The 13,799-nt window shown below is 62.5% G+C and overlaps 1 protein-coding gene across 1 annotated transcript in view; it reads left to right on the top strand.

The window, feature by feature from the left end:
- Positions 1–8,843, top strand: part of COL26A1 (collagen type XXVI alpha 1 chain) — a 124,505-nt gene extending 115,662 nt beyond the window's left edge. The window contains exons 8-13 of the mRNA XM_045993899.1: positions 1,353–1,436; positions 2,579–2,631; positions 4,294–4,329; positions 5,687–5,734; positions 7,730–7,814; positions 8,550–8,843. Coding sequence (XP_045849855.1) covers positions 1,353–1,436; positions 2,579–2,631; positions 4,294–4,329; positions 5,687–5,734; positions 7,730–7,814; positions 8,550–8,710 — 467 coding nt within the window. The 3' untranslated portion in view covers positions 8,711–8,843. The remainder of the gene's footprint in view (positions 1–1,352; positions 1,437–2,578; positions 2,632–4,293; positions 4,330–5,686; positions 5,735–7,729; positions 7,815–8,549) is intronic.
- The last annotated feature ends 4,956 nt before the right edge of the window (positions 8,844–13,799 follow it).

The following is a 13,799-nucleotide window of genomic DNA, read 5'->3' as shown; positions in this document are numbered from 1 at the left end:
GTGTCATCACACGGTTTGTGTCACTGGGGACACAGCCGTGTGGAAAACAGACTCCAGCCCTCGGGGGCCACAGTCTGGGGTTTCTGAACCCCGACACACCTGCCTACCCAGTGGGGCGGGCAGGAGCAGGGAGACCCGGAGGGTGGGAGGGGGCCACCAAAGGGGTGTCCTCTGGTTAAGTGTCCCGGGAAACCGGGGGAGGGTTTTAAGAAGTGGGTGACAGGGTTGGGTGACATCCCAAGCACTGTGGGGGACAGGGACCTCTTTGTCTGGGTCAGAGAAACTCTAGCCCCCTCCTGCTGGTGCTTCTGTCCCTGTCTGAGCCTCCGTTTCCCCACTTGTAGAGTGGGGGAAGTTAATACTCACAGTGGAGTTGCTCTGGTGGAAGGGAGGGACTCGTTCTTGAGCAGAATGGGGGTCCTGGGCTGCCCTCAGCTGGTGCAGGGGCCCAGCCGGAGAGAGCAGAGCCTTCTGGAGCAAGTAGGGACTCACTGAAGACTCAGAGAGAGAACAGGGCTCGGCTGCACACGCCCCAGGGCCACAGGGAGCCATCCCAGGGCTCCAGCCTGCCCTGGTCACGGTGCCTCGGGCACTGCCTGCCATCCAGAGCCCTCAGAGCCCTCCTCGGATGGCACCCTCCTCACCAGCCTTTGGGGTCCCCGAGGGAGCGCCGGGTGTGTGCCTGGGGAGGAGTGGGGATGCCCTAGTGGGTCCCCATCTGCTGTGAGCCCCTGGAAGTGTGGTCCCCGGCTTCCGGGTGTGAAGGGAAGGGCAGGGGTAGCCACTCCCATCTCGGGCATTTCCTGGCCTGGCTTCTCTGGGTCTGGCTCTGGGGTTCAGGCAGGACACAGTCACAGGGGGATTGTGACCCAAGGGAGAGACCCAAATGACCCAAGGAACTGGGTCATTAACAGACTGCCCCTGCCCCAGGCTGAGTAATGGGCCCTATAGAGGCAGCCCAGGGCCCTGCAGTTCAAAGGGCTGGGCAGGGAGGCCTTCCTGGAGGAGGAAGCCCCACAGGAGTGAGCCTGTCAGGTGCATCAAGAAAGGGCCAGTGGAGTGGAGTGGGGGGAAGGGGAGGAGAGTTCTGGCCGGGGGGAACTGGGGAGGTGAGTAGGGCAGGGCCAGACTCTGAAGGGGCTGGAATGCTCTGGAAGGAGTTTGTGCGTTTTATGAACCCCCTCTGGGCTTTCCCTGCCCTTTGACCTGGGCTCTGCGGGAGCAAGAGAGTGTGCTTGCCAGGGCTGCTGTGAGGCCGATGGAGTCAGGGGTGCCTGTCCTGGCCCTGGGGAAATTCAGGTCCTGCACCCTGGCCCTGCCCACCGGGTCACAGGCGACTGCTCTGTCTGCAGACGGAGACTCACAGCTGGCCTCGGCTGCCGTGGACACAGTACTGGCCGGCGTCCCAGGGCCCCGGGGCCCCCCTGGCCCTCCAGGTAAGTGCAGAGGGCAGCCGCACAGCCTGGCCTGCATGGGCACCTGCTCTGGGCTTGGCCTGGGCCAAGGCGCCTTGTGGGGCCAGTTGGGGAACCATGGCCTTGGCAGGATACTGGGGATTGGACGAGTTCCCTTGCTTCTGGGGGACAGCACCCTGGCAGGACTGGACACAGGAGCCCCAAATGTTTCTGCCTGCTGCCTGCATGAAGCCACTCGAGGCTGCCCCCTTGTGGGCCCGAGTGGGGGTTGCGCCAGGGTACGTGGAGGCCCAGGTCCGGGGGAGGCATGGGGTCAGCACAGGGCTGGCCTCAGGGGCTGGTAGGGCAGGGCAGCATGCCCTGGGCCTTTTGGCAGAAACCAGGGGCCCTGGGGCAGGAGATGGGCCTGGGGTTCTAAGGGTCTGGATCCTGGGCCTGGCCTGACCCCCACCCTCCAGGGACCCTTACTGGAGGGGAAGGAAGGGGAGTACGGGGTAGGGGCCAGCCCTGCTCACCAAGTATGTGGATGCCTTGTCCCATCATTCATTTACCCTTTCACATAGTCACTGCTCCCTACGTGGGGCAGGGCTCTAGTTTCCTGACCTCTTTTAAAAGGTAGCATTTGAGCGAATGCCCCATGGAGGTGAGGGGACCAGAGCAGGGGAGGGGGTGCGTGCCGGAAGGCTTCCTGGAGGAGGTAATGCTCAGCCTGAGACCGGTAGGAAAGAATCAGCTGGGCTGTGGAGGGGCTGGAGAAGCTCCAGAAGGAAGGAACAGCCCTTGCAGAAGCGCAGAGGCCAAGGAGATTTCCAGGAGCGTAGCTGGGGGCATGCGGGTGGAGGGGGCCCGGCTGAGGGCTTCAGGAGCCCTGGCAGGGCCCTAACTGAAGGTGGCTCTGGGTGACCGCGAGCGTGGATGGTCAGGATGCTGTTGTAGTAGTTCAGGCAAGAAGGGTGACCTTGGAGGGGTAGGGACCCAGGAGGGTTCCCCCCCGCCCCCCCCGGACAAGGGGCAGCCCTGAGAGAGATTTGCTGGGAGACTGGCTGGCTGGGGGGTTGCTGCGCAGGGTGGCCCCACGGATGAGGCTCTGGGGGAAGAGTGGGTTGCAAGATAGGGCGGGCAGGACGCTGGCCCCAGGTGATCATCTGTGACTCTGCCCACAGGTCCCCCTGGACCACACGGTCCCCCAGGACCCCCAGGTGTCCCTGGATCACAGGTAAGGGCTTCCCCATTTCTCGCAGGGGAGGAGGACTTGTCTCCCTGGGAAGGAAGAGCCAGGCTTCTTTCCCAGCCTGAGCTGCTCGGGAAGGGGCGGCCCAGCTGGCCCCTTGGCCACTTAGCTCGGGCGGGACCGGGATCTCATCAGCAGCTTCAGCCCTGTGCTGCCCACCCCCCATGTCAGGGACTCTGGGGCACACTTCCCATCTCAGAGTTGAGCTCACTGAGACCCAGAGAGGCCAGGTGCCTCCAGAGGACATACAGATCACAGAATGTCCACCTTAGCCTGTAGCCCTCGTCACCAAGAGTCACCCACAGGATGTCACCAGATGCCTTCAGCTGCCCCAGCCCACGGCCACAGGGAGAGTTGGGAACAATGAGATTCAGAACCCTTCCCCGCCTGCTTGTGCCGGCGGCTTTCCGAGATAACGTTATCATGGTATCCCAGCCGTGATAGGGAAAGGGGGCTCAGAGGGGCTCAGTCGCCTGCCCAGAGTCACACAGCAGGAGAACGGCAGGGGTTGGGCCCCTCTCAGGCTTTCTCTCGCCCTCGCCAAGAACGTGGTGGGTGCTTGGGGATACCCTTATCCTGTCAGGAGGTCTCTTATCAGGGTCTTGGGCCCTTGCGGGAGAGGGAAGGGACTCAGGGCACGACACACGAGCAGACGTGACAATTCAGGTGGGACCTAACGAACCAGAGGAGCAGCTGTGCAAAGATGCCAAGAAAGGACAGTCCTGGCAGCCAGAAGAGCGAGTGCAAAGGCCCTGGGGTAGAAGAAAGCCCAGGATAGACTGCGGAAAGGAGAATGAGAAGTGAGATGAGGTGGGGGTAGGGTCTGACCGGAGGGGCGGAGTGTGGGTTTCTGTCGCAGGGAAAGGGGACTCTGAATCTCCAGGAAGGAGAGCCCATGGTCTGATTTCCATCTTTAAGAGGCCCCTCACACTCGGGCTGGGGCTGCCGTGGGGAACCGGAAGGCTGAAGGTGGGGGAGCCGTGGGTCAGGGAGACCAAGGAAGCATGAGGGGGACAGAGAAGGTGACCTGCAATCAGGCGGGTGTGCTGGAAGCCGCAAAGGGACGGGACGTGTTTAGAAAATGGGTGCGATGGGTCTGGCGGATGGAACAGAGTTGGTGAGAGAAGGAAAGGAAGGTCATCTCCGGGGCGTGTGTGGGAGCCGCTGGGAGGACAGGGAGCTATTTCCCCGGGAGGTGGCTGCCGGAGGCGGCAGGTGTGGGGGTAGCCAGGGTTCTCAGGGGAGGTGGACCGGGGCGTCCCCCTGTGGGCAGGTGAGGAAGCGGATTGGTGGCTGGATGCGTGGGTTTGGGTTCTGCGGAGCCTTCCGACAAGATTTCAACATGGATGGGAGGCCTTGAGTGGGTCCCCCATCATTTATTCTCTGGGGGGCCCTTTGTGGGGGGAGCCTGCGGGCTTTCCCATCTGTGCAGGCTCTGTGTGACCACCGTAATGGCCCATTTCTCAGCTGAGAAGACTGAGGGCCCTGCCGAGGCTCAGGGAGGAGCTAGTGGAGGGTGGCCCAGGAGGTGCCGTCCCACCTCCTCCACTCTGTCCTCCTCCTGTCCTGGGGTGGGGCAGCTAAGGGGGAGACAGAGGCATTAGGGGGGCAGGCAAGGCCTCATCTGCTTTGTCTGCCTTTCTGCAGGGCCTGGCCGGAGAGCGGGGCGTGACGGGACCAGCTGTAAGTGGGGGGCTGTGCTGCCCGCTGTTCCCAGGGTGGTGGGCTCTGGTGCAGGCCCAGGGCACCCGGTAGGTGGAGGGGGGGGACTCTGTCCCAGCCTAGCCTGGGCTCAGCCCCACAGCCACTCCAAACGTGGCCTGATTCTACCCTGCCCAGAGAAGGGGCAGCCTTCCTGTGATCCCAGCTGCCTGTGCTGGGAAGGGGGTGCCCTTGGAAAGTGGGGAGCCCCTCACTGGGATTGTGAGCAACGACTAAAGTAGCCTCTTGGTAAGGGATTGGATGCGAGTCCTCAGGTCTCTTCTGGGGAGCGCGGACCCCCAAGTTAGCATGCTATGTGGCCTGCGGAGTCCCTCCCTCCGCTGAACCTCCCAGAAGGAGAGGCCCAGACAGCTGGCCTCAAATTTCCCTCCTTGGAGGTAAGAATTTATGAGTCCCCACTCCTGCCTGCAGGGCCAAGGAGGCAGGCACCTCCTCGGTGCCCAGGTCTAAGTTAGGGGCAGAGAGCCTGGGAGGAGGGACGGAGCTTTGCCGAGCACCTCCCGTGTGCTGGGAGGGGCCGTGCTCTTCACCCACAGTGAGTTTAAGCTTAGTTACGACCCAGCAAGCCAGGATTTTATTTTCCCCATTTTTTTTTTTTTTTTTTTTTTTTTGGAGAACTGGCAGCTAAGGCTCAGAGAGGTTAAGTGACTTGCCGGAGGTCACACAGTGAGGCAATGGTAGAGCCAAGTAAAGCCTGCAGTTTTAGCCTCCGTAGCCACGCCTCGTCCTGGCGTCTGTCCGGTAGCAATGCTGAGTCCTGCCCCAGAATTTCGGGCACCAGGCTCCCGTCAGAGCTCATTGTGAGTATCGATTTATTTAGTCTGAATCCTCCTGGGAGGTAGGCGGTGTTACCCTGTTTTGGAGAGGAGAGCACGGAGGCACAGAGAGGTCAGGTAACCTGCTGAAGGCCACACTGCATACAATGTAGGGGTTAGTGTGAGGCCGGTATTGCTGGCCTCCTTCTAGAGGTGGAAGCGGAGAGAAACAGGGACTTGGTCCCTGGCCGAGCTGAGACCTGAGCTTGTGGGGTGTCAGGCCTGAAGCACAGTGAAGCCCCCAAACCAACCCACATGGGGCCACGCATGGATGCTGGGGCCTCGGGCGCTCCCCTGCTCTGCCTGCCCCGGGGCAGCGGTGCCCGTGGAGGCGGCTGTCCAGCTCTGGGCCCCAGCACCCTTGTCCCCAGGCTCTGCCTGCCCAGCCTGCCCTCACTCCCTCCGGCCCCCTGCGGTCTGCGTGAGAAGCTGGGGCAGGTAGAGAGGCGCCCCCGCTCCCCATCCCCACACACAGATTGTTGACTGTGGTGTTTTCTTCCTAGGGCGAGCCTGGCGGGAAGGGGCACGAAGAGAACAAAGCTGCTGCAGAGGTAACTTGTTCTCGGGGCCGAGCTCGCCTCCTGCCCCCTTGGCTGTGTCCCAGTGGGAGGGCGGGTGCCCGGCAGGTCTGCCCTGACACCCCTCAGCCACACACAGGGCGCTAGGCCACGGGGTGAAGGGGGTCCCCGCCTGGCGGGGGAGGCCAGTGAGTAACATAATGATTGCAGCTTAGCGTGCAGATGGGGGACTGGCCCGGGGCCGGAGGAGAGGGGAGACACTGCCGGGGAGAACCCCTTCTTTAAGGAGGCTCCAGGGACAGGAATACCCCAGGCGCGGTGCCTGGTCCGTGGCCGGGCCCCCAGCGTCACGGAGCTGGTGGACTGAAGGATTTGTGGGAACGTGGACGGAGGGCTGGTGGATGTGGGAGGGAATGGGGAGGCGGGGAGTGAGGATGGGAGCAGGCAGGGGCACAGTGGGGTGGGGAGGGGACACAGAAGGAATACGGGCATGGCCGTGGGGACCCGCTGTCTTCTGGGAGGAGGAGGGCTGCTGGAGACCCGGGTGATGGGGAAAGGGGGTGAGGGCAGTGGGGCTGGCAGAGGAGACCTTGCAGGCTGAAAGCAAGAATCCCCTGGGTGTGTCAGAGCTCAGGGAGTCGCCGGCCACCGTGGGCATCTAGGGTTCTCTGATGAGCCACCCTGGGGGTGACTGGGGAGGTGGGCTGGGATGGAGTGTGGAGGCTGGAGCCAGAGCAGCTGTGGTGGGCACAGGAGGCAGCGGGAGAAAGATGTGGTACAGGCATGGGCCCAGAGTCGCAGGGAGATTCGCAGACTTGCAAAGGGAGACAGAAACAGCCCTTAGGGTATCACTTTTTGCCGGGGCTCAGGGGCTTGGGGCTGGGCTGGGGCTCTGGACCCCCATCCCGGACACTGCCTCCAGTGTGGCTTCTTATGGCCTTTGCTTCCCTGGGGGGAAGACCTCTCTCCTTAACCTATAGGACACTTTTTGCTTTCTTTTTTTTTATTTTGCTTTTTTTTAAAGTGGGTTCCATCCCTAGCGTGGAGCCCATCTCAGGGCTTGAACTCACGACCCTGAGATCAAGACCTGGTCTGAGATCAAGAGTCGGACGCTTCACCGTTGGAGCCACCCGGGGGGCCCATCCTTTTGTGTTGTCTTAAACTAGATTGATCCGAGCATCAGGATAGAGCTGTCGTGTTATGCCCACAAGAGGCCCGTTCTGGGACTGACTTCAGGGCGGGGCCTGAGTCCCTTACCGTCACGTCCGTTTTCTTTTTTTTTTTTTTAAATTTATTTATTTGGCAGACAGAAATCACAACTAGGCAGAGAGGCAGGCAGAGAGAGAGGAGGAAGCAGGCTCCCTGCTGAGCAGAGAGCTCGATGTGGGGCTCGATCCCAGGACCCTGGGACCATGACCCGAGCCGAAGGCAGAGGCTTTAACCCACTGAGCCACCCAGGCGCCCCCATCACGTCCCTTTTCAAGTAGCCTTGACATCTGTCTTCTCAATACGACAGCTCCTTGACCGGTCTCGGTGCACGACGCCCTCTGCCCGTGTGTGGGTCAGCCCCTCATCACCGTGCACTCTAGAGACGGCGGCTCTCCCTTTAGTCTCTCTGCCGGGAGTGGCCACGCCTGGAGAGCTCTCAGGAGACCAGCAAAATGCCCCCACCTGGGCTAGGGCCTCTGCCCTTGGCAAGGTATTTTCCAGAAAGCAGGGCTCTGCCCAGGGGAAGCAGCCAGGCAGCCATGGGAGCAGGAAAAACTGTGACGTGTGGGGGACAGATCTGGGTGTGAAGCCAGGCTGTGCGGCCCCAGGGCCCTTGTTACCCTCTCTGTGCTGCAGCTTTCTTGTCTGCAAACGAGGCTTCAGACCCTAGGCCTGGCATGTGGGTATCCAACCTGGGATGGCTGTTGTACTGAGAGGTTGGGGACAAAGGGGCAGAGTCAGGAATAGGGAGGGCTGGGAGGACGTGGCCCGTCTCTGTGGCCGGCCCTGACCCTGGCCGCTTCCTCCCCCACCCCTCAGGGTGAGGGGGTGCAGCAGCTGCGGGAGGCCCTGAAGATCCTGGCGGAGAGAGTCCTCATCCTGGAACACATGATTGGGATCCATGGTGAGTGGTACCCAGGGCCTGGAGCCAGCCACACCTGCAGCTGGCCGTGGAGTTGGGAATCCCCTCGGCCCCGGCCTCTGCACCCCCCCTGCTGCCCTTAGGGCGGCTGCCACTGCCTCTGGTCTGCCTGCCTCGATGATAACCTCCACTTGGCTGCCAGTCGGTCTTCCCCAAACCCCAGGTGGACCCTACCCTGTGCCTCCCCTGCTCAAGGACCCTCCGTGGCCCCCTACTGCCCGGGACTGATGTCCAGGCACGAGATCCCAAGCCCCTGCCCAGCATGGCCTGGTGCCCACCTAGTCCTCCCAGGACCTCCCTCCCCTCCCCCGCCTCCACGCCTTTGCTCAGGCCAGGGCCTCCGCCCACTGACCACCAGCTCCCACTTCAGGACCTGCTCTAGGGTCTCTCCCCCTGGGAAGGCGCCCTCCTGTCGCCCCACGGTGCTCTTCAGAACCTTGTGCTTCCTGATGGGGCTGGGCTTTCCGCGTCTCTCCCTGGCATGCAGGGCGGGGAGCCCGGGCGGGGTCCACACCGGTTGCCAGGTCAGCACCGGTTGCTGGGTGAGCAGGCCAACGCATGAGTGACAGATGCCCGCGTGCCCAGGGAGCCTTCTGTGGCCCTGCCCTGTCCTCGCTGGGCACCCGGCTTCCCTCGCCCGCAGGGCACCCAAAGCAAAGGGGGCCTTTGAGGGCTCCCGAGGCCCTGCGTGAGCCGGCCCCCCTGCTGTCCTTCCAGATCCCCTGGCCTCCCCTGAGGGGGGTTCTGGCCAAGATGCTGCCCTGAGAGCCAGCCTGAAGATGAAGCGGGGCGGCTCCCCGCCTGACAGCGCCCTCGCTGCCCTGCTCGGCCCCGACCCTGGGCAGAGGAGCGCCGGCCGGGCCAGCGGTGGCAAGTAAGAGGCCAGCTCTCCAGGACAAGCCCCTGCCCCGCCGGAGACAGGGCCCTGAGGCCCGTGTGGCCCCGCTGGCTCCCGAAGACCCACCAAGGGGACCTGTGCTCCGGGCACGGACAATCGCGAGAGACACTGGCTCCTGGGGTCTGGGGGGGACTTGGGGACAGATGGCAGCTCCAGAGGCAGGGTCAGAGGGCCCCAGCACTATTGGCAGGGCCCTTTCCTGGTCCCTGCCCTCCCCACCCTCACCTTCTGCAGGAGATGGGGCCGGGGGGGGGGGCTGGGCGGGGCACGAGAATAACCCTAATACTCATCATTTACTGAGTCTGGGCCTGTCCAAGGAGCTTTCCCTGCGTCATTTAACCCTTAGGAGGTAGGCTTGATACCCCCACTTTCCCTGGGAGGATGGAGTTCTAGAGAATATGAATAACCTGCCGAGGCCACGGGACCAGGGACTGCTGGGACAGGATTTGAACCCAGGCCTCCTGGATCCTTAACGCTCTACCCTGCCAGCTTCTTGTCTTTGCAGAGAAACTCAGGCTGGGCGCAGGGCTGTGGGGGAGGCTGGACCAGCCAGCAGGGAAGGCAGGCAGGGTCCTGGGCCTTCTTCCTCAATCCCCGTCCCCGGGCTTGGGGTCTGCTGCAGGGTCTGGCGGCGCCAGGGACACCCTGAATAAACCCAGGACTTGGGGATATTGAGAGAGGAGCACTGGGGTGGCAGGGGCCTTCCTACCAAACCGGCATCGCCCACCGCTGCCTCCCGGCCTCTGGACCCAGCCAGCCCGGCAGGGCCCTCCTGCCCACGAGCCGAGAGGAGGAAGTAGTTCCTGGGCCGGTGCGCCCCGAGGAGGCCATTGCTGGCAACTCTGCCCTGTCTGGGACTCTCTAGGGCTGGCCATTTCTGGATCACACGGCAAGTCCCACGTCCCCTTGGCCAGCTAGAGACAAGAAAGCTGCCCGAGTCCCAGGCCCCGTCGGGAAAGATGCTGCCCCCTCAGGGCTGTGGGCCCAGGCAGACTCCACAGCAGACGCCCGGAGCCGGGGACCCCAGAGCAGCTCAGACCACAGGCCTCTTGGGCCATGGGCTCCCCTGTGACCCGGCCTGACCCTGGTGCTCCTCTCTTGCTGGGCCAGGACCCAGTGTCAGGAGCAGGCTCGGAGGTTTTGGTGCTACCCCGGGTCATGTCTCCCCTCAGGACTGGAGCCATCTGTCCCCAGTGTCCTTGGGGCATTTGGGAGGTTGTGGCCAGGTCCCGGTAAGCTCCCCCTGCCCTCTGTGAGGCAGGACCAGCCTGGGGGCCGAGGGGCGGCAGTCAGAGGCCGGTGAGACAACCGGAATGCTCTGGCAATAAAGGTGCTCTCCCCACTGGGGCTCTGGTGTCCTGTGGCGGCGGCTGGTGGGGAGGCCTGGCCAGCCTGGCTCCTGGCCACAAAGACGCAGGTGCGGAGGGAGGTCGGCTCTAAAAGGGTCACATCTAGCGACGGGGTGGTTGCATGGGAGGACAGTCCAGCACACACAGCATGGGACATGGCTGCAGGCCACAGCGACACGATGGAGGGGACGGCTAATCTGTCAGGGGCCTGGGGAGGGGCCACAGAGGGGAAAAGGGTCTTTGGGGGTCAGTGGGAGTCCGCTAGACAGGAAAGGGCAGTGGAGGCAGGGGGAACGGCCTCAGCAAAGGCTTGGGGGGGGGAGCAGGTCATCGGGGACCCCTTGTACAAGGCGCTGTTGTGCCCAGAGCGTACACACAAGTGCAGGAGGCCGGCCCAGTCCTGGCCGTGAGGGCTGCCTCCCCTGGAGGGCTGAACCCCTTTTTCTTTCTATAGGCCACCCTCTCAGCTCACGCCCCCTCACCCCTGGCCCCGAGCAACCCCCTGGGTTGGGTGAAGCCTCAACAAGGGTACAGGGCAGCCTCCAGGGCCCCCATGGGACTGAATGACAAGCCGGGCTATCCACTCTTCAGGGAGGCCGGGCAGAAGGCATCTCCTTCTCCCAGACCGGTGGGGGACCAGCCACAAGAGACTGCTTTGCCCGGGACACTGAAATGTGCTGCCCCGGGGCCGTCGGCTTGGGCTCCGTGTGGGCCTCTCCCCGAGCACGCCTCAAGAGCGGACCGCTTCCCCGCCGACACCTGCGTTCTTCGACCCGGGGCTGTCACTTTTGGAGGGTGTGGACTGAGCCTGCGGGGTGGGTGTCCGCCCGTGCGCCCGAGGCCTCTGGGTGCAGGACAGCAGCGAGCAGGGAGGTGGGGCTTCCGAGGACCAGGGGCTGGCTCTCCCCGGGGCCGCCCCGTTCCAGAGCACAGCCCTGGGAGGTCAGAACCCCGGAGTCAACCCGGCCTTCCAGGCCTTGTAAAGGATATCTGTCAAAGTGCGAGCACAGAGCGCCTTTTATTTAAGGGGGTTGACTCAACATGTAACTTTTCAGTACCTGGATGCACGGGAAGCCTTCGTCTGCACCCCGGCCCGGGACCCTGCAGCCGTAGCGGGAAGAGTCTGCAACCAGGCCCCAGTGCGGGGGGCGGGACCGGATGCCCAGGCGCGCTCAGGCCGCCGGAAGCGGAAGCCAGTGCGGAAGGGAAGCTGCTTCCGGTGGGAGGCGGAGGGTGGACGGGCTGAGTGTGCTGTGCGCTGGACGGGGCCGCGGCTGCGGGATGGCGTCTCCTGGGGTTGGTGGTCACGAGCTGGTCCTTCTTAAGGATGAGGCCAGGCACTGCGCCAGGCATGCGGCGTATGTCACCTGCCTTCAGCGTCAGAGCCACCTTTCCCATTTTGCGGAGCGTCTGCGACGTCCCCGAGAAGTGGGGCGGCCCGCTCGAGGTCACACAGCGGTTGGTAGTGAAGCAGGGTTTCAGGACAGGCCCGAGACTTGGGGAGGCCGGGCTGTAGGCGGCCGTCGTTCCGGAGGGCAGACGGGCGTGCCCATAAACCGGGAGACTGAGGCAGGGCACTGCCAGGAGGGGCAAGTGTGAGGAGGGGCCGGGGCCGGACAAGGAGCGGGACAGATTTGGGGGAGGGTGGGGAGACGACAGAAGGAACGCTCACTGGAGGATCGAAGCGGAGTCACATGCCAGATCTTGGAGGACCTCGAGTGCTGGAGGAAGGAAGTCGGCCCACAGGCGACCCACTGCCACAACTGGTTCTGGAGGTCAGTGCGCCCCCTTCCCTCCATCTGGCCCAGAGAGCGCTCTTACTGACACTCAAGCCTGCCTGCGCAGCCTCCTTGAGCAGGAATCTGCAGGGGCTGCCCTGTTCCCTGCCCCCAGCCTGGGCTCTGGAACTTGGCCCTGTCACCAGGGTCCCATCCTCCCTGACGGTGGCGGCACCAGCCCAGCATGGGGCTGTAGCGTCTCTCCTTGGCTGGCCTCTTCTCTGTCTGGCCTGGGGGTGCTGGCTCCCCAGCCACGTGGGGCCCCCAGGTGCTTGCGGGATTGGTGGGGGGAGGAGGGCAGGTTGGAGGGGGCGTTGCCTGGCACTTAGAGCCCCAGGGGCAGCAGGGCTCTCAGATCTTGGCTCTCAGCTTTAGACAGAATCGTCAGACGCATTCCCTGCTCTGATTCCTGCAGCCCAACGAGACCAGTTGGGCCTCTCCCGCCCTCGCTTCTGTCTGGTATCCTGGGTGTCTTTGTGCTCATGGCTGGAAACTCCCACCTGCGCCTCTACATTCTGCTTACAGGTACCAGTGGTGACTCAGAATGAAGAAGCAAGCCACCCAGAGCCCCCTGCCAGGGTGCCACTGCAGGGCCTTCAGGCCCCTGTGGCTGCCGCTTTCTCCCCCCAGCCCCCTGGGGAAGGGCCTCAAGAGGGTCAGCCCAGGGCAGGAGGAGTGGGAGCAGGCCTGCAGGCCACACACGGGTTAATGAGGGAGCATTAGCATAGGCCCACCATGGGCACAGATGGGTAGGAACTGCTTGACTCTGCCCCTGGACCCCGGCCCCAGCGGCTCTGTCTTCCCCACTAGGCTTATGACCTCTTGTGGGCGAGTCACATCTGTGTCCCCAGTGCCCTGCTCTGATCACTGCCGTGAGTCACAGGACATTTCCAAAGGGAGAATGACTCCTTCCCAGACCCTAGGAGGTAGTCACCCGGGTGGTGCACAGCGGGGCAGGCGGGCGTCCCACCCAATTATCCCACACCTGCAATCCCAACCACCCCTGAGATTTCTGGAACACCTAGACCTGTTTTATGGATGATAAAAAAGAGAATTTCATGAGACTTTCAATTACTTGAATTCCACGGAGATTTATTTCCAATGTTATTAATAAATTCTAATGTCACCTATAACTTTCAATTGCCAGTTAATTAACTTGCAATTGGTGCATTATAAAAGGCAAATTAAATACTTTTTCAGGCAGGGGCTGGTAAATCTAATGAGCCGGTGTGCCCCGAAGGAGACAGCGGGGCTCACATGTTTCAGCCTCGCCTCCCTCCTTGTTGATGGCTGTGCGGCATGGGCGAGTAGACAGCGGGGTCTCCATGTTCCCATCTGTAAATAAGGCTCACAGAAACTGCTTCCAGACTCCTCAAGTTATCTGGGTTTGAAGCTCTTTTTTTATCCGCAGAGAAATGCCAGCAACGGGTCCCGAGTGGTAAGTGGAGTCACGAGTCTTTGCTCTGACCCTACGGGCTGGATCACTGTTCAAGCTCCTGGGGTTGCCGTAACAGACGGCCAGTAATGTGTCCTGTCACAGTTCTGGAGGCTAGAGGCCAAAATCTAGGTGTCGGCAGGGCTGTGCTCCCACAGCCGGCTCTCAGGGAGAATCCGTTCCTTTCCCTTTCCAGCTTCCAGTGGCTCTGGGCATCTCTCCGGCTGGCGGCTGCCCTGTCCTTGTCCCCTGGATCTCTTATAAGGATTTGTCATTGGATGCGGGGCCCATCTGGGTAATCTGGCAATCTCTGAGTCTCAAGATCCTTGCCGTAATTATAGCCTCAAAGACCCTTTTCCAAATAAGGTCACATGCAGACGTTCTAGGGTTGAGGACTTGGGACATACAGTTTGGAGGCTGTTATGACAGTGACCCTGGGCCCCTTGGGCCCGTCATTTAACCCCCTGGGGCTTCCGTCTTCCACCACATCAGAGGGCTGAGCTCCCT

Source organism: Meles meles, chromosome 21 (genome assembly GCF_922984935.1).
Source record: "Meles meles chromosome 21, mMelMel3.1 paternal haplotype, whole genome shotgun sequence".
In the NCBI taxonomy this organism is placed as follows: Eukaryota; Metazoa; Chordata; class Mammalia; order Carnivora; family Mustelidae; genus Meles; species Meles meles.
This window is presented reverse-complemented; position numbering and strand designations above follow the sequence as displayed.